Here is a 19,257-nt window from a genome sequence, read left to right on the forward strand (position 1 = left end):
GTTTTAAGGAGTTATAATCATATGAAAAGTAATGGTATGTTGTAATTGTGTTAAAAAGATCTTGCAATACTCATGGTCAGGTTAATTTGTTGCATTTGTTTACACTTTGTTGATTTGTCATGGTATATAGTTTGTTTCAATTGACACTTTTGTACTTTTTGATTTAATTTTTTATAAATTCAATCAAAAAGTAGGGGGGGTTATGTAGCATTGCACAATGAGTATGCCATATACATATATATATATATATATATTTTTTGTCATAAGAATATTAAGAATCACTTTGATATGAAAGATAGTAATTATTTAACATGTAGATAAGGATAGTTCAGAGCTGTTAAGAATTGTTATTAATTACTTTGGTTGACTTTCATGGAAAGCCTTAAAATACTTATTTCCTTGAGATACTTAATTATTAATTTGAGGGTTAATTCCAGTTCGTAATAATTAATTTTGATATTTGATAATTAATGTCAGTAATTAAAGCAGTATAGATTATAATTTTACAGGACATCATTTTTAAACAAAAGTTTCTAATATGGTATGAATTTCAACTTTGTTTACTAAATTTTTAACATTGTATTTGAATTTTTTGGGTAATTTTATATTCTATTGGATATTGCTAGTGTAATATTTTGAGAATAGTCTGGAAGGTACAGAAGGAAGAGAGGACAGGCGCGACACTCTGGCGCCAGAAAGCTATTTTTCACTTTGTAAATGCGTGTTTGGGATTTACGCGTCACGTTGTACGCACAGCTGTAGCGACCGTCTGGAAGGGTCTCTGGAGGCTACCACTAGCCAGCCAATCAGGGCGAGCCCTGGCGTCAAAAGATGTGCCCGTACAAATTTCCTTATATGGTCATGTTTTGGAATTATGTGCGCTGATTGGTCAGTTGGCCCACGGGGTTGCCTCCCTTGTTTTCACCTTTACAAGGGAAGGTAATCTCGTCGACCAAGTCACTTGTTGCTCGATCGTCGCCGAACTCGGTCGCGTCGTCGGCAAGTCGCAAATCACTAAGAGATAATTTAACGCCTAGGGGCTGGGGCCAGGCCGTATTTTTTCAACCTAAATTCATAGTTTTTTCGGACAATTGTATTAGAAATTTAGGCCCTAGGCGTCGGCATCGGCCCGACTCGTGTGATTTCGGTCCGCGATCGACGGTACCTTGAGTTATGTAATTAACCAAGGGACATTACTAAGTTTTTTTTTTCTTTTTCTTCTTTGGCGAGTGACAAGACGCCTCGACCATCAACGGCAAGATGTATGGTGCTGTGGTATGTATTTGGACCTCATCCTATCAAAATTCAAAGACATCGTTAAAATTCGTATAAGAAAAGACAAAACTGTGCAAGTAACGAAGTTTCTTCTAATTTCATCTGTAAAATTGTGTACTGAGGCCATGTAACGATAAGAAAAAAAATTTTTTTTTTTTAAAGAAATAAACAAAGATAATTTAACAAACTCTTTTATTTCCAAATAACGCAGAACCATAGTAATGAAAAATTCCTCAGGAACATTGTTTGTTTTGTTTTGTTACGTTTCTATGTGTGCTTAGCCGGGCCAAAACATACAACGTAACAGTGTCTTAACCTCAATTTAGAGTGTGAGTTGTTTTGTAATATGACTGCGAAACGTAAACGCAACGACCTTACATTGCAAGTTAAAGTTAAAATTATCGAAGAAGTAGACAATGGAGAGAGAACGAAAACTGAAATTGAAGTTTGTATTATGATTTATTCTGTAAGTGTTGCATTGTGTTTGTTTTCTTCAGTGTTTACAAATTGTTATGCATGTAGTGAAGCCAGCTTATACAACTAACAGTGTATATAATTTTCTTTATGGTTGTAAATATAGGAATTTAAATTTCAATCAATTTATTTTGTCATGATATCCCAATAGTTTGGTTAATAAAACCCTCGTTATTACAAAGTGCTAAAATTATGGTCTCTTCAGGTTTGTAATAATGAGGTTTTGACTGTAATTAGGGATGGGAAAACCGATTCCTAATTTCATCGATACCTACCAATTCTACTTTAATAATCGATAATCGATAATCGATAATCTGTGATAAAAGTCGATTCCCGCATGAAGCAAAAAAAAAATCATTTCACAACATTGCAAATCTGTCAGATACAATTATTTAACTACTCGAGTGTGGTTATGACTGACTAGACACATATATAACACAGTCATATTTCCCCAACTAAACAATATCTATAAAACATGGGTCGATGTTATACACAAGTCAAAGAACAAAAATTTTTTATAAAAAAATTATCACTGCGTATTAGTAGGGGCCTGTTCTTTTCGCGATCGTGATTAAACGACGATAAACGCGAAATCACTGTAAAATATAGTTTTTACGTGAAATCGCCACAATACAACGTTTTTACGCGAAATTTAGTATTGAAACGCGAATCGCAGTGTTTTTACGCGAAATTTAAATACTGGGTAAAAGACTTGTCTCGTCACTGGTAAACAAATACCGCACCATGGCCGCCACTGAACATTAATCATAAATGCACTAAAGCAAACAAAAGCTTACACACACTCACGTTACAATGTTAAACCCAAAAATATACTGTAAAAATACGCAAAACTATGGCGTTTATTTTCCTTTCCGGCATAATGTTTGGATAGATAAGACAAACAGGCGAAGTTTTAAAGCCTACGCAAACCGCTCGGGGCACTGACGTCAGCTTGGAACAGCGACACCGGATAAATAAAAAGCAAGCAGATGATTGGGCGAACGGTGGCGAACGTGTTTGGAACAGCCTTACGTGAGTGGCCATACCACGTCAGCCGGGGGCGCTGGCATATAGTTGGAACAGCGTCGTAGTATCAAGCAGATTATTGGGCAAACCAGGTACCAGGTTCTGGAAACTCTTAAAGGGGACCTTGGGAACTATCTTTACTTTGTCACCCAGCCGTACAGGGCAGCACAAGCATTTTAAATCGCGCCAAAAAGCGGAAAAATGTAAACAAACATTCATTTACGAATGGTGTGACGATGATGATTAGTTGGTCAACAGCGTTTTATAGATTTTGTTGGGTCGTTACCACAACGCCGAAATACCATAACGCAGAATGTCAAAATTGACCACAACCCTGAAATAACAACGAATGAATTTGTGTGTGTTTCTTAAATGTAACTTAACGTCGAAATACCACAATCAAGTGCAACACTTTCATTTGCTAGTTCTCTAGTTGTTGCTTAATTTTGTTACTGTTTCATTTCACAATTTTTTTAGTTAGGCAAGTTGTATGAACGAAAATAATTTATACTGCTCAAGGAAAGCCTAAAATATTTTTTTATAGTTTATTCTGTATTACAAAACAAATTTTAGATTAGTTTGACCGCTTTGACATATGAGCCATTAACTTCTAATGATGTAAACATTTATATAAGTTAATGTTAATAACTTAGATGTGTACTCAAATTTGATAAATATGAATTTATGATGTATGCTACATCATATATGTATTGAAAGCTGAAAAAAAAAATGTTGCAAATAGAATTTGAATTATTTAATATTAAGTTAACTAGGTGAGTATCGAGTATCGAGAATCGAAGGATTTTTTAAGGAATCGCTAATCGGGTATCGGAATTGAAAATTTTGGAATTGTCCCATCCCTAAAAATAATGTATGGTAATTCAGAGTACTTGGTATACACCTATCCCTCAATTAGTACATCTTCAAAAGTCGAGCACGACGCAACGAAGTCTGTTTCAACTACTGTAAACGACAGATGTGCCATGGGAAACAGTTAGCCAAACAAGAGGGAAAGAGATGTGTGCGCAGGTCTGACTACGCTATAGCAAGTTAAATTGCGGCTATGGAATGCAAAGGACCAAATGTTTTTACGTCCGCGCGTAAGCCACCATGCCGAACCGTTGTTGCCTGGCCACAGACCGTGCCGTGAACTCAGTCAAGCCAGTGGCAGGGAATTCACTCAAACAAAAGCAACATCTGACCATTCAGCTGCCGGTAACTGTACGTCCTCTATCACTCATAATGCACCATGTTCAAGTATTTGAGAAAAAACTAGAAGTATTACGGCACGCAGATTGTCATGAAGGCCACGATAATGTTGGTCACACTTTAGTTTTAAATGCAAGTCAACTGTGTGCACAATCGAACAAAATAAGGACTCTTATCAAAAGTTTATATAAGTCTGATGCTGTTGGTTGTACTAGCGGGAATATATTTGACATTAGATACCGGAACAGAAATGAACAGATAATTCACATAGAAAAGACTGTTAAATGAGTGTTGCAATGAAAACAATAATCATTGGCCAGACAGGATTGGTGTGAACCAGGTGGTGATACATGAATAAGCACTTTGATTTTTGAAAAATTAAAATGTAATCATCCGGACAGAAATATCTGTTTCACTGTCAGAAAAGGATGGTTTGAAAAGGTACGCGACGTGAGTTGAAGGTCACGCCCGGGCGGGCAAGACAGCCAGCCGACTGACGATAAAGTACATAACCACGTAACTCACGTTACGCTGTGTCGTATTTGTCATACAAAGTGCGATGGGAGGCATATAAAGATTAATGGTGTGACATATTTATAGTTGAGTGTTATTCTACGCATTTATATTACATAAAGTATATTTTCCTACACAATTTTGGAACACATGAAATAAACTAGCATTGATATTTATGGAAACTAATGCTTCAGAATATGTGATTTCGAATAACATGAGCATTTTTAGGAACAAATTAGTCGTGCTAAGTGAGGGATAGGTGTACTATGATGAACAGATGTAAGTAAATTGTTCCAATAGTCTATACAACAGGGAACACACATAGACTAAGAACAATACAGAACCGTACACTCGTAAGCCTAAATACGTGGGCTTTAAACCATGCAAAAAGAGTAATAGTTTTTACAGCTAAATACATCAACATAATTAATTTAAAAGATGTTTTATATGTCCAGCTATGAGGATATATATGTTAGTCATAAACTGTACTTCATATAAAATAACACTCTATTCTAACTTATCTCAACATTTCTAACAGTTAATACAATCAACAAATGTGCAGACTTCAATATCAACATAGCCTGCATTACACCTTGTCTGATATTATATTAAGATGTTAATTTTAGTGCTTCTTTGCTGACAAAGAGCACTCTGAAAGAATAGAAGTGTTCAAATTAGCTGGAACATAACATACATTGCTGGATGTTTATGGATGTAAAAAAGATGCAATAAGCCAGAAAGTTTATATGTCAGAAAAATTACGATTTCTGGAGATTATTAGTGTTTTCAACTAGTAAAATAATGTCATACAAAACAAGATCTAATCCAACTTTTTTTATGCAGTACTACTACTACGACTACTACTACTAATACTACTACTACTTGATAAAAACATTAAAATTAAAGTAGACGTGTAAATAAGTAAAATGCTTTTGCACATATCACTTTTAAAGAATTTTGTATACAACATACAATGTCATAATAATGAATTCAATTGATTGTATTAAGTTTATCTTAATATCGCATCCATGGTGATAGATACCATCCAGGCAAACTGCAGAATGTGCAGAGGTGCTGACATCTACCTGCACGCTTTGTAGCTACAGTTTGTAGCAGCTTGACATACATGCCACAGCTAACATATTCAAAGCTATGCATGTGCTATAAAATAAAGCAAGAGGTGACACATCTAAAAGCAATGAGACAGCGTGAGTAGACGGAGAGACACACACCGCATCCTCCGAGGCGGCACCCAGAGCCTCCAGCTTGGCACGAGCGTCTGCATGGTATCGCTGCGGGTAGTAGAAGTGCAGAGGGAAGGGCAGAGCCCGGGCGTACCACGGGCGGGTGAGACCCTCGTAGTTGCGCTCGCTCAGCCACCTGCCGACACAACACTGTCCCTGCTGCCTCGTCTGGCTGCAACACACCACTCTCCATCTGACTCCCAGTGCTAGTTGCGCAACAACATAGGGCACTTGACAGCACCAGAGTGCAAATATTCCTCAAATGAATTTAAACATGTTCTACTTAGAAAACCCTTTAAAAGGTGACTACTCAAATGGTTAAAAATTAAATGACACACCTGAGAGCTTGAAAATTGTTCACAACCCACAACAGACCAGGAGAACCTAAACAAAACTGTAGTTCTTAGTTGAGTAGTAAATAAATAAGAATTTAAGAGGCAATCACGCAACTGTTAATGAAATAAAGACTAATATTTTTTGCAGGCAGTAAATCTGTCATGTTTGAAATAAGATTCAATGTACCTGGGTTATGTTTTTTAAACCACACAAACAGTCACTGTTCGTAGATCTGCACTCTAGCTTCGGCAAGCTTTTGTGGCTGTTATGGAAGTGTGCCTCACACACAGCAGCATTTCCAGGATGTGTCGAATCAAGATATTTACGTGTAAACAGATGGCAAATGTTGTTTTGGAAAAGAAAAGGTTTTGTCCGAGATCAAAAAATAATTAATTTTTTGTTTGGTTTCCTCAAATAATCATTTGGTATTAAGATTTAACACTAATTTTGGTTACTGTGATGAAAAAGTTAATTTTAACAGGGATCGAAATGAGCATACATGTAACATTGACGTTGACCGGGGCTGTTCCCTCCCTAAACCCAATGTGCCTCACGTCTCGCACAGCCCCTCTCCTCCCATCATCGCCCCGTTTCAAACCGCCCGCTGAGTGAGTGTGTGTGTGCATGTGCGTGTGTGTGTGTGTGTGTGTGTGTGTGTGTGTGGCCGGACTAGTAGTGCAAAAACTAAAGAGCTCCCCATACTTTTCAATGCAGTGTGATGAATAGATACCTGAAAAAATCGCTGCCGCGATAACACGAAAAATAACGCAAATTTGGACGTTTTGAAACGAAAAACGCGAATTAGGACGTTTCGAAACAAAAAAACGCAAATTTGGGCATTTTTTAAATTTATCTATCATTTTTCCATATTTATTGAAATAATTTATACTTATGCACAAAAACGCAAAAGAAATAAACAAAAATAGATCACGTAACCTTCAATATTTACTCTCACGACAAGAGTAAATGTTTATTTACACGCGTTTTACGCCATCTTCAAATATATAATTTGCAGGTTAACCAACATAAATATAGACATGAAAAATCGGTGAACGTAAAATTATTATAACACTATGTTAGTGTTTCAAAAACGTGAAATTAATTTGTTTTCATTTTGCCTAAATAAAGTTGAAACATACACAATTTATTTATGTTTTTTTAATATATTTTACGGTAGGCCTAGCATAAAACCGTGCCATTTTTATCATTAGCCATGGTTGGTACTTCGGTTGTGTACCGACTGGCCGCTCTAATATTCGTTTTGTTATTGTTTACGGTCTGAACACGGACAAAGGTTAAGTTTTCTTAGACCAAGAAAATAAGTATATTTTCTTCAGAATGCCGAAGCCACCCGTAAATGCCTATTTACAGGCAGGTGAATTCAAAAATTATGGCCTGTATGCTACCGATGCAAAAACTTTGATGTGTCAGCACTGTAACTGCCTGGTGGCCTACGAAAAGAGAGATGGCGTTGTTAAACACGTTAAAACGTCTAAACATGAAACGGCCACAAATAAAGTGCCAACTACGTCCGAAGGAAATAAAATTCAAACGTCAGTGCTCACCAGTTTGAACAGTGCTAAGCGACGAAAAGTTTCTGTTGAAAACTTGGCACTGAAAACAACAGAAGTGTTTGCGAAAGCGAATATCCCGTTAGAAAAGCTGGAGGATCTAAACTTAAGATTGTGGATGGATGAATTTATTGAAGGCGCAGGTGACTTGCCTTGTGTATGAACTCTGAGAGAAAAGTACGTCCCAAAACTAGCACAAGAGCGAGAAAATTCTCTGAAAGACTTGGTGCGAAACAGAAAAGTTTTCATCCTGTCTGATGAAACCACTGACAACGAAGGAAGATGCGTCTTTGTAGTGCTTATCAAAAAAAATTTTTTTGATAATTTGCAAGACCCAGTTTTGAAAGTAGCTTCAGTTAGCTTCTTAGAAAAAGCTGATGCCAATACTTGTATGCAAGTAGTGAATCAGTGTGTTCAGAAATATGATATTCAATTTTGCAATATCCAGGGTCTTGTAACCGATTCTGCTCATTATATTGAAGCGTCAGGATCGCCGCTTCGTTTCTGTGCGGGCGGCGGCACGTCGTCCCCTCCTTCCTTCCCCTCCTAGTGTGTGCCTGCTTGCTTCTCGCCTCCCCTCCTCCGTTTGGCGCATGCGCGCTGCGGGGCACATATGTTATAAACCTGGGGATTTCGAATTATTCGGTCTTGTTCGTCTTGTATCTACTAGCTCGTCTGATCTCGTTTTAGTCTCTTTCGAGAGCTCGAGTAGTTTTGTAATCCAGCATGTAGTCAGTCAGTTAGACTAACTTTGTAGGACGTGCGCGACCTCTGGGGAAAGAAAATGTAAGTTGGAGTAAGGCGGTGGCCCTTGCCATAATGTAAACGTTTGTTAAATTTTGTGTATTTTGTCTAAATTCCCTTTCGATCGCCACCTGGAAAATTTACGTTTGGTTGTCATGTAACTTAATTTAATTTAACTTCACTTTCACTTTGTTGGTAACTGTTCTCCCCTGAGTCGTCGACGTACGTAAAACGTAACGTAAATAATTCATTTTAAGAAAATGTAACTTTCTTTTGTAACGCACGTAATGCGCATAATGTAATGGGTTTTCCCTCTATATTGACAATGTTGTAATTTAGCAGTTTCAATGCGTCTACCCTTTTTTATGGCCCATAATGGGACCGCGCATGTTTTGTACCACGTTGCGCCACCGTAAATTCTCACCTTTTTTGTGGCCTTGATAATGGCTCGTTCACTTTTGCTGTGTGTGATAAGCACTTTAACAAACCATTTTGGTTTGTTTGTTACGTAAACTCTCACCTTTTTTGTGGCCTTGATAATGGCTCGTTCATGGATTTTTTTTTGTTACGTAAATAATCACCTTGTTATTTATTTTTGTTTGGATTAAAACTTTATTACTGTTTAATGTTGTTGTAGTGTTACAAATTCCCGTTCTCAATCCTTGCCATGCTATGGCGTTCCACCCCGTCCTTATGCCTGTAGGCATTACAATATGACAAAGTGTGTGTCATCTTTGCAGGTCCTTTTTGGGGAACATGTTTTACATGTGCAGTGCTGGGCACACAAGCTGGCACTTGTAGGAAGTGTCATGTCTTGTGAGTTACATGAACTCAATGATGGTGTTGTAGAAGTAAAGACTGCTTTTCTTAACACACGAAAACGCAGACACCACTATCGTAAGTACCTAGCTGAAAACACAGACAAGCCAGCAATATTGTTCCCGATGCCAGTTAGTACACGCTGGAATTCATGGTTCAAGTCTGTGTTCTACTTGTCAGAGTACTTGGTGGATATTATCTCCTTCTTCAAGCAGGAAGACTTGAAAGTGGACAACAGTGACATTAAGTACTTGACATCTTTGCCAATAAAAAATGTATGTATACTTTTAGCTCATGTCACTTAGTAAAAAATCATGCTGCAAAACTTGTTGAAATCTTGACAGAACTTGAGGGGTCACAATATCCAACAGCTCATTTGTTGACTGGATATTTAGACAACCTTATAAAAGGCTTCGATGGTGTTTCTCAAGGCATTTTTTCTGTGGGATTTCAAAAAAAATCTCATCTTTGACCACGACTGACAAAGCTCATGTGAAGCAAATGTGCCAGAAAGCTTCAGCTGTATGTATGGACAAACTGCAAGGCCTACAAAATGCAGACCCAAGTGCAAGAATTTTCAAAACACTGAACAAGGTTTTCAGCCCAAAGCATATCTTGCTTAACAACACCAAAGACATTTTGCCAACCATAAAATGCCTCCCCGGGGTTGGAGATGTTGACCATTCAGTGCTTTACAAAGGCTACGAATCTCTGAAGGAAGCTGTGCAAGAAGCAGTTAAAGCAGGGCAAGAATGTGATGTTCGTAAAATGCTGGTGGCTATTGGCACAGAACAAATGTCATTAGCTGCAGCTGCACTTCAAGCCATTTTCCTCCCAACAAATAATGTGGACAGTGAATGTTTGCTGAGTCACTACAATCACGTGATTACCGAAAGATGCCAGAACTTCAAAGAGAAGAATATTGAATGTTTCACCATGCTCTCTTTTGATGACTGATTAATTATTTTATATCATAAACAACTCCTACTTTACAGGCTCAGTAGGCCTACATGTCACACAACTGAACTGATTTTTGTTGACCATTTTAATTTAGGCCTAATGAAATTAGAAATCATACCGTTTAAATTGTAAATAGGTAAGCTAAATAAATTCAGTTCCATTGAAAATAATTTTCAAACAAAAAATTAGTGGTATGTTAAGGAAAATAATATCTATTTTACGGTAAAATAACATCTACTTTTTCAGGTCTCTAGTGATGAATGAAACAACCGACATTCCATAACACGCACATTTATTGTTTTACTGCCGATTTATTGAAAGAATTGAATTCTTTGAGGAAATATTGTTGTCAAAATCTCTGGAAATTATAACTAAAGCTGTTTTTATATTTTCTGTGCTTCATACTTTTTAAACAGCTAATGACCTCCCTTGGGACAAAGTTACTCGAATATGTACAGATGGAGCTCTAGCCATGACAGTAGCTGATTGGGGTTTATAGAATTGGCTAAGAAACAGAACCCTAAAATATTTGGTTTCCATTGTATTATTCACAGACAAGCTTTAGCATGTCAGACTCTACCTGAATCACTTAAAATTACTTTAAACACAGCAATCAAAATAGTAAACCATGCTTTGAAAACTAGACTCTGAGGCATTATGTCAAGAATTAAACAATGACCAAGAATCTCTTCTTTTTCACACAGAAGTTTGATGGCTACTAGATTATTTAACTTAATATCGGAAGTGGAAATTTTTTTGAAGACTTCAAAGAAAGCATATCTGTATAGTATGTTTTCATAAGAAAAATTTATCTTCCACTTGGCATATTGATCAAACTTTTTCGAAAAACTCAACTTTCTGAATGATGCTACAATGTCAGAAAAACATTCTGAACAGTTATGATGCAGTTAAGGGTTTCACAGAAAAGATAGCTCTTTGGCAATGCAGTCTTCAGAGTTCACAGCCAAACTTTTCATCCTTTCCAAGATGGAATGACCTCCTGTTCCAAGATGGAATGACCTCCTGAAGTGCAAAGGTCGATGACCTAAGAAATGAAAATTTAACTGTCAAGACCTTGCTTATTAATTCACGTTCTGAGGCAACTTAAATTCATCAAGCAAGATTTGTGCTCTAAAAATGATGAGAAGTCATATGGTCAAATACTCTAGAAATGCTCTAACAGTATGAATGGTAAAGTCAGAATGTGTCAAAACTCCTGGCATCTCCAGCAACAACAGCTCCTGTTGAAAAAATACAATTTATTATGTATGACTTAGTATACATGATTATTGTTATTATATATGGTTCTAACATTTATATTAGTTTGCGTTAATATTTGTAATGTTGGTTTGTTATGGTGTAGTCGGTTGTATCCTTACAGAAACATGTTTTGTGTTGTCTTTCTCGGCTATTACAAGTCGGTAATAAAAGTGATGTGTGCTATTAAAATAGTTTTACATTTATTTACATGTACAACTGATCACAATACCATGCCTTCTAACAGTTCCGACCTACATCCAAATCAGCGTGAAAAACATATTGTCGGAAGCAGTGACATCACTAGCATGCTGACATATATCCTGCTGGATTTACTTGTGCAACACGGGCATTAGTTTAGTTGACGTGTGAACTCTGATGTTCAACATCACCTTGAAAGGAAGAGAAAATCAATGCAAATGGGGGTTAGGAACATTCTCATTCTGAAAACGGTCTGCAAGCCCGCACTAAAAAATAAAAAAAAATTAAAAAAAAGCTCTGTTTGTTACCAGTTTGGACCCTTCAGTTCAAGAAAAAGAGATTGTTTAATACATTTCTAAAGAACTCAATTTATCTTAAATGTAAAAGCATAGAAACTCGAAAAAGTTTTGATTCTTATGCCTCTAATAATACTGTGTTTTGACCAATTATATGTTTGATAAGCTCATTTTACGGCAAATTTTAACCTGAACAACTTGCCTGCAATGATTCAACCACTTCTAATTCTTACCACTTAAGAAGGGCTGGCCCTAAACCCTTGTCAGTCTCGAATTCTGCCTCGATTTCAACCCAAGTGCCTGGAGGAGCACTGTGAAATTCTTTCCTGTATCCAGTTGGAAATTTCTATCAAAACATCAGCAGTCTTAGGTCCGAATCTATTGAATTTTTTGAAAATCTTCTCACTTCTCATTATGACATCTAATGGAAACATGCTTCAATAATTGTAGTATTAATACATCATATTACTTCACGGGCCAATATCTTATATTTAGAAATGATAGAAATGCTCTTTTGACAATGAAAGAACATGGTAGAGGTGTTCTGATTGCAAAATCATTTTTTCATCACTTACACTAATCAATACTTTTGATTACCCTGGAATTGAAGCCTTTCGGATTAAAATTAAACCTAATTATACTAAATCTATTATTCTTGGTAATATTTATTTACATCCTCACACACAAACATTTACCTATATGTATTATTTTAGGCTCCTGAAAACAAACTCTCCTCATATCAAGATGATTTAATGATACTAGGCAAATTCAATGTTCCTGGTGTTGATTGATCTAATAACATTTTACACATGAAAATCAATAACAAGGCCCAGTGTCTGCTTAATTTTTCATCTAGTCTTGAACTAGTCCAGTGCAACAATACTCAAGCACCGAAAAATCTTTTAGACCTTTGTTTAACTGGTTTCAGGGTTCTTACAGATATTGCAGATAAAAATTCAAGGACTTTCGAGGACTTTTCAAGAACAATAAAGCCGAATTTTAAGGACCATCAAATATACTTAATACCTTGTTTTGTAATACTCAAAAAATGTGGTCCTCAGAAGACTGAATGGTTTTCACGTACATTTATATTTTAACCCATTTCTTTTTTATCACATTTTTAAAAGACACATCAGGAAAAAATGAATATCAGAAAATCTAAATACAATTGTAAAATTGATTGTAGAATAAAATATTATTACTAAAATTCTAATATGCCAAAATCAATTTCATCACTTACCACTATTTCATAAACCTTCTCTGCTGGTCACTGTCCCTCAATTTTCAGAATTATACATTATTAACCTGTGCTTCAGTAAAATCATTTTAATCATGTTTCACAGTTTGTGATTCTGTCTTGTCACAAGAAGTATGCTGTACTGCAGACATTGACACCCATTAACCAATCCAAACAAATATTTACACAAATGTGGCTAATAAAATAATTGTGAATTTAAAAAATGAAGACCCATTTCTGTATATTCAAGATCAAAAGAAGAAAAGTCCTAAACAGACAACAGACAATACAATTTAAGTTAAATTTGTTTATAATCATTCAACTTGCTACACAAAAGCTCATCAAGTTTTGCAAGTTCTGCCACTTTTTCTTTTGCTGTCCTCCTGTAACTGTTAGACCTTGAAACAAACATTAACTTTCCTGTTTTTTCTGCTTGCTCTGAGAGTTTATCAGCTGATGCACTCAGTGTGTCTATATCCACTTGAAGTCTACGCTTTTTTTCCTTCAGTTCATCTAACTCATCAGTAACACATTTCCTTTTTAAGGATTTCTGCTCTGTTTCTCTTGCTCTTTTTTTTTCTTCCAAATAACCTTGCCACTTTTGCCGTGCTGCCGATGCTGAGATGATCATGTCTTTTGTAATGTGAACATTAGTAACACCACCAGCAGATGTAATGTGCTCACCAATTATTCGCCGTGCAATAAGTGTACGCTCTTGCATGTTCTCCACTTCAATTTTCCTGTTCAAGGAAAACCCTCTCTCAACTGCTGCTTGACCATGGGAAAGAATAAGTAGCATTTTCATTACTGACCACAGCTTTTCATAGTCAGATTTTGACATTGCACAGGCATATAATAGCGAATCCAAACGATCTACCACTGGTCTGAACTTCTCAAATTCTGAGGAGAAACCAAATTCAGCAATTAATTCTTTGTATGATGAAATTAAGTCATCACAATCAGTTTCTTGAACTCGTTTAGCCTCCACTAACGTCTTCAATGTCAAAGTAAACTTTTTTGTACAATCTGTTCAAATATCCATTTCCCTTGGGTCTAAACATTTGAGGCTTCTCACAACTGAATACTGTAAAGGACATTTCTTCAAAATTTTCTTTACAGTTTCAACTAGAAAATCACGGCATTGCATATGCAACTGCAAAACATCATATTCCTTAACAACATTCCTCTGAATCAAATCTTTGATCCTGTTCTCAGCAGCAAATCCTAACTTAACTTTTGCCACAGGCAAATGATTCTCTTTCATACTTACATCAATTTTCATAAGCTTGATGCCCGTAGCAGCACTCTTCAGCTCACTATCCTTGATGAACCTTTCCATCAAGCTTCGGATCAATTTCTCCATGTCCTTAGCCAAAAAGGGCAGCATGGGTTTATCAGTTTGGTACACTTTCAAAAAACTTCAACTTGTTTTGCAATTGACTGGAATGCTAAAAGCTTCACTAGACACAATGTATCATTTGCTGCTTCTTTAATAACTGAGAAAGATTTTGTGTTCGGGTTTGGAATCTTTTTTCCACTGCCTGTACATACATTACAATATGAAGCCAAATCTCAAGAGCACGAGTAACCACAATCACATTTTCAACCCATCTTACTGTACAAAACTTCAAGGGAAATACATTTGATTCTGTCACTTTGACATAAACTGCCCTTCTAGCTGGTGAGTCCTTGAAAAGATAATACAAGCTAGATAAAACCTTATCTAGATCCCATGTGGATGATGTAGAACCATGCTTGAATGCCCCATGAATTATGTGTAACCCGCAGCTGCCTGTATGAATCACTGAAACATTGGAATCTCTCTTCAGCTGATCCGACACAAAGTCATAAAATTTCCAATTTACGTTTGGGCCATACACGGACAGCTGTAACAAAGAACTGCTTGGGATACCAACATCTGAATACATCTTTTCATAGGAGGTGAACATATCTTGAGCAGTAGAGTGTTCTAAAAATTCGGAATGTATGCAAGACGATCTGACCTTATCAACTTCCCAGTAACGAACATGGTAATCCATTTGTTTCTTCTGCAGTTTCCTGTTCATACTTTCATCAAAAAGCAAAACATAAGTTTCTTGTTTCCCAAGGGTTTCCATAAGTAGAAATTGAAAATATGGAGCAATGCCAAAACAACAAAGATAAGCACACTTAGTTTCTCCTAGTCAAAAGCTCTGGGCAATGTTACTGTCACTAAACATATGTTTGAAAATTTGTGAAATATCTTCACAAGACTTATACGAATAGTGGCTACAGCATACTTTCAGGACCCACATAACTTCAGCTTTCAATGTATCATGGCTCGAGAAGAAGGGAATAAATTTCTGGTTTTCTTGAGGTGTAGGCCTAATGTTCACTTCAGTATCATGGAGTGTTTTTTCCCATTGATGTGGCTTTTTAAAGCAGACACACCCATTTTGCTAACATCATAATCGGTTTCACACACATTACACCTAGCTTTATTTTTGTTTCCAACTTTTCCCAGCCACTTATTAAAACTGGGATTCTGGAGCCACAAATCATTGAAAACACAATTCCCGGGTATTTTGATACAAACATTAAACTTAGTAGACCTAAATTAACCCTAGTTATGGTCTACACAAATTACACACCGAAAAAACAAACTCCACTACCACGAAATTAAACTACACAAAACTGCATAGTGCGAAGTAGTTATTGCAGACACTAAAGTTACAATCACAGCGTCATTTTCTTCTTAAGCCAGCACACGCCAACTGCAGCCCGCAAAGAAACGGACCAACACGAAAAACGAATAAATACATTCATGACGATGATGAAGTAGTTTACTGGTTATGTAAATCTTATCAGAGTTAATGTACAATATTTAATGAGTCATAAGATTTAGGTGGCAGTTACTGAATAAAGCATTTTGATGGAATATTTTACACCATAAAGTTGGCGAAACTAGCTATTTTTCAACATTTGGAGATGTTCAATAACGCTCGGAACACGTGCTCCGACAGCCATACGATATTAAACGTATATTTACACATATTATGGTACAATTAAGTATGGTTGCACTATAACTATAGTAATAGCTTATTCGTACCATAGTACCACACATTTATTGCTTTGTCATTCCATTTAGGGTCGTACGCCTGTAGGGGATCGTCCATTAAACACGTGAGGCTCGAAGAGGGGGGGGGGGGGGGGTGGAGTCGGGAAAAATCACGAAATATCACAAGGGGGGAGGGGGGTGTAGAGAGATATCACGTGTATTAATTTTTTCGCACAATTTATACTAAACAGAAAAGCGACGCATGACTTGACTCGCCGTAGCCAGGCAACAATATCCCCGCCCGCCGCAACATGAACCACCCGGCTCGGCTTGCCAGTCGCCAGTAAGACTGTGATTTTGGCGCCGAATACATGCGTAAATCACATATAAGCCTTTCCTTTATTATTTTTATGCCAGTGAGAATAAACCTGCAACCTAAATGTGTGTCTGGACATTTTTATCACTGTGCTTAATTTTCTAGAATTAAATTAGATTATACCTATATTTAAGAGATAATATTCTGAAATTTTTAAAAATATTTTGTACCAAAAAATACACGTGGTGATTTATTGGGGGGGGGGGGGGGGGGGGGTTAAAAATTTCTAAAAAAACATCACGTGATTAATGGACAACCCCTAGCCAGATATTTGTAGTACCCACGATTTCATGTCACGTTAACTCAAATGTCTAAATTCAAGGACTTTCAAGACCCAAGTAATATCAAGGACTTTTCAAGGCCTTGCAATACCCTTACCTAAATACGAACCCTGTGGTTTATCACACTGTTCAGTGGCTCAAGCAAAGAAGATATGTACCATACTGCCTTTATTATAAACATTACTTTTGACAATTTTCCCTGCAAGATCACTTCATCTAATGTCTTTAAGAACTATAAAAATGTGATTTCCATGGCCTATATAATTCTACAAAAAATTATGATTGATCAAACTATTACAAATCATTCAATGTTAAATATCTAGTTAACCAATTAACTACTTGCTTATGCAATAATATTAATGACTATATTCTGGTTATTACTAAAAGGGCCTCTAATTACCGTAGTTGGTTTTGTAGGGAGTTAATATGAGCTCTTAAATAAACACTTTCACAAACTTTATAAAAGAAATAGTAACACTTCATAATCAATCACACTTTTAACAGTATCATAAGCAATTCAAAAATAATTGGTCCAGATTTATTAATAACAACATCAAGTCCAATCCTAAAAGGTTCTGGCACTTTGTCAAAATAATGAGAATGGTTTTCATGAACTGCACTCAAAGTAAATGGTGCAGTATCTTGTGGCTCAGTTTTATTATCTAATGTTTTTGCCAAATATTCTTCTAGTGTTTATGTGCCTTCTAACATTAACTTCCAAGTAAACACCCCTCTGTTCCTATAATTTCAAAAAGCCTAGTGCTCTGAAGTGTTTAAAATCTACCATGTCTTCTAGTCCCAAATTCATTCTAAAAGGTTGCAGCAGTTGCCGCCTCCCGGGCTAGCAGAGCGCTCCCTTCCCCTCCATCCTTTCCCCCTCTCCACCTTGCCCCAGCCTTCCCCTCCGCATTTCCCCTCCTTTCCCGAGGCTTCCCGTCTTCCCTTCTCCTCGTTTCTCGAACCTTCCCCTCCACCGCTTTTCTCTATTGTTCTCGAAAGACAGTTCGCCTGTATATAAGGCCGCGAGTTTGCTTAGGCCGGCACTGTCTTCAGTCACTCTCGCTCGTAGGCAGTCCGCTGGGAGGAGGCCGCGCTACTTATGCTCATGGTTGATTAGTTATGTTAGAAGCTTCGCTTTAAATCCACTATGGATCTCTGCCTTGTAATTTCCGCGGGCATTAATGGTCTGTTTGCTCAAGTTTAACTTCTTTCTTACGAGCCTTCTGCTCTTGATAGAGTGGTCTAGATGGGTCTTGTACCTAATTTTGTTGGATGTTTCATTTATCACCGACCCTAATTTACATGAGTGTTTGCTTGATTATTTGTTTTGCGCATTGGGCTTCCTCCCTGTCGTAATATTTTTGTCTTTTAGCTGGGGTTCGCGATTCCCATTTAAATTTGCCATGAAAACTTATGTTGCGTGTAAACTTAATGCATAATTTAAAGCCTTAATATTTATACTTAATTGTTTGATAACGAATTTGTCTGCGTGAGACTTTTATATGACTTTTGTCTGCCTGCTAAGGTCTTTTAAATGTACATTAATTAAGAGAATTTTCCTTATGCGCAGTACTTAAATACGTGTTACGTCAGGCGCATTTTCATTGCGCAAATTGTTCATGATGCTCTCTTTTCAAGCATCTGTTTTATACTCATGTTTGTAAAAACCATAACGATTAATGGGTGTTGTCTGCACATTTGTTATATCTATTTGTACCTTAATATATTATCATTTTTGTTTAATGAATAAAATACATTTTTTTTTCTACTTTCATTTTTTTTCTAATATAACAACATTTTTACAACTGCTGTTGTATCATACTGGAATGGTACACCATTGGTTCCCACTTAACCTGTTGAAGTTACATCGATCTCCCACTTCCACCTAGCTTCAAGGTTGCTCTCATATATCAGTAACTCTTTTGAAGTTCTTATTTAATAGTAGTCATTGTTCAATGGGATTTTCCATCCTCATTTTTGATGACTTTCCCTAATGGTGATGACTTTCCCCAATTGATGACACAAAAGCAAACTCAATAAATTTGTTTCTCCTAGATAAGAAGTCAATTATCAATAAAACATATCGAAAGAAGCAAAGCAATTTCATTAAATTTTTAACATAAAACAAAATCAGTAAATCCATAGATCCTAGCCAAGCTAAATTTGCTTAATTGTCACAGAGGTAAAAAAACTAACAGCGCTATCTATTGGTTCTTAGTGTATTACACCATGATTATCATGTTAATGAAGTAAACATGAAAAAATTTCTGTGAGCACCTTTTAAAAATCATCTAATGAAGCTCCATCATTTGAATTTTCTATTAACTACCGTCAAATGGGGTGAAATTGTGCCATAGGGGGCGAAATTGTTCAAAATCGTATTTCTTAATGTCCCTCGATT

The 19,257-nt window shown here is 36.5% G+C and overlaps 1 protein-coding gene across 6 annotated transcripts in view; it reads right to left on the reverse strand.

The window, feature by feature from the left end:
* Positions 1-19,257, reverse strand: part of LOC134531562 (metaxin-1) — a 298,930-nt gene that overhangs the window by 199,519 nt on the left and 80,154 nt on the right. For all 6 annotated transcript variants that reach the window (XM_063367262.1, XM_063367261.1, XM_063367264.1 and 3 more), the window contains one exon: positions 5,730-5,877. In XM_063367262.1, coding sequence (XP_063223332.1) covers positions 5,730-5,877 — 148 coding nt within the window. The remainder of the gene's footprint in view (positions 1-5,729; positions 5,878-19,257) is intronic.

The sequence above is a fragment of the Bacillus rossius genome, chromosome 5 (genome assembly GCF_032445375.1).
Source record: "Bacillus rossius redtenbacheri isolate Brsri chromosome 5, Brsri_v3, whole genome shotgun sequence".
Taxonomy (NCBI): Eukaryota; Metazoa; Arthropoda; class Insecta; order Phasmatodea; family Bacillidae; genus Bacillus; species Bacillus rossius.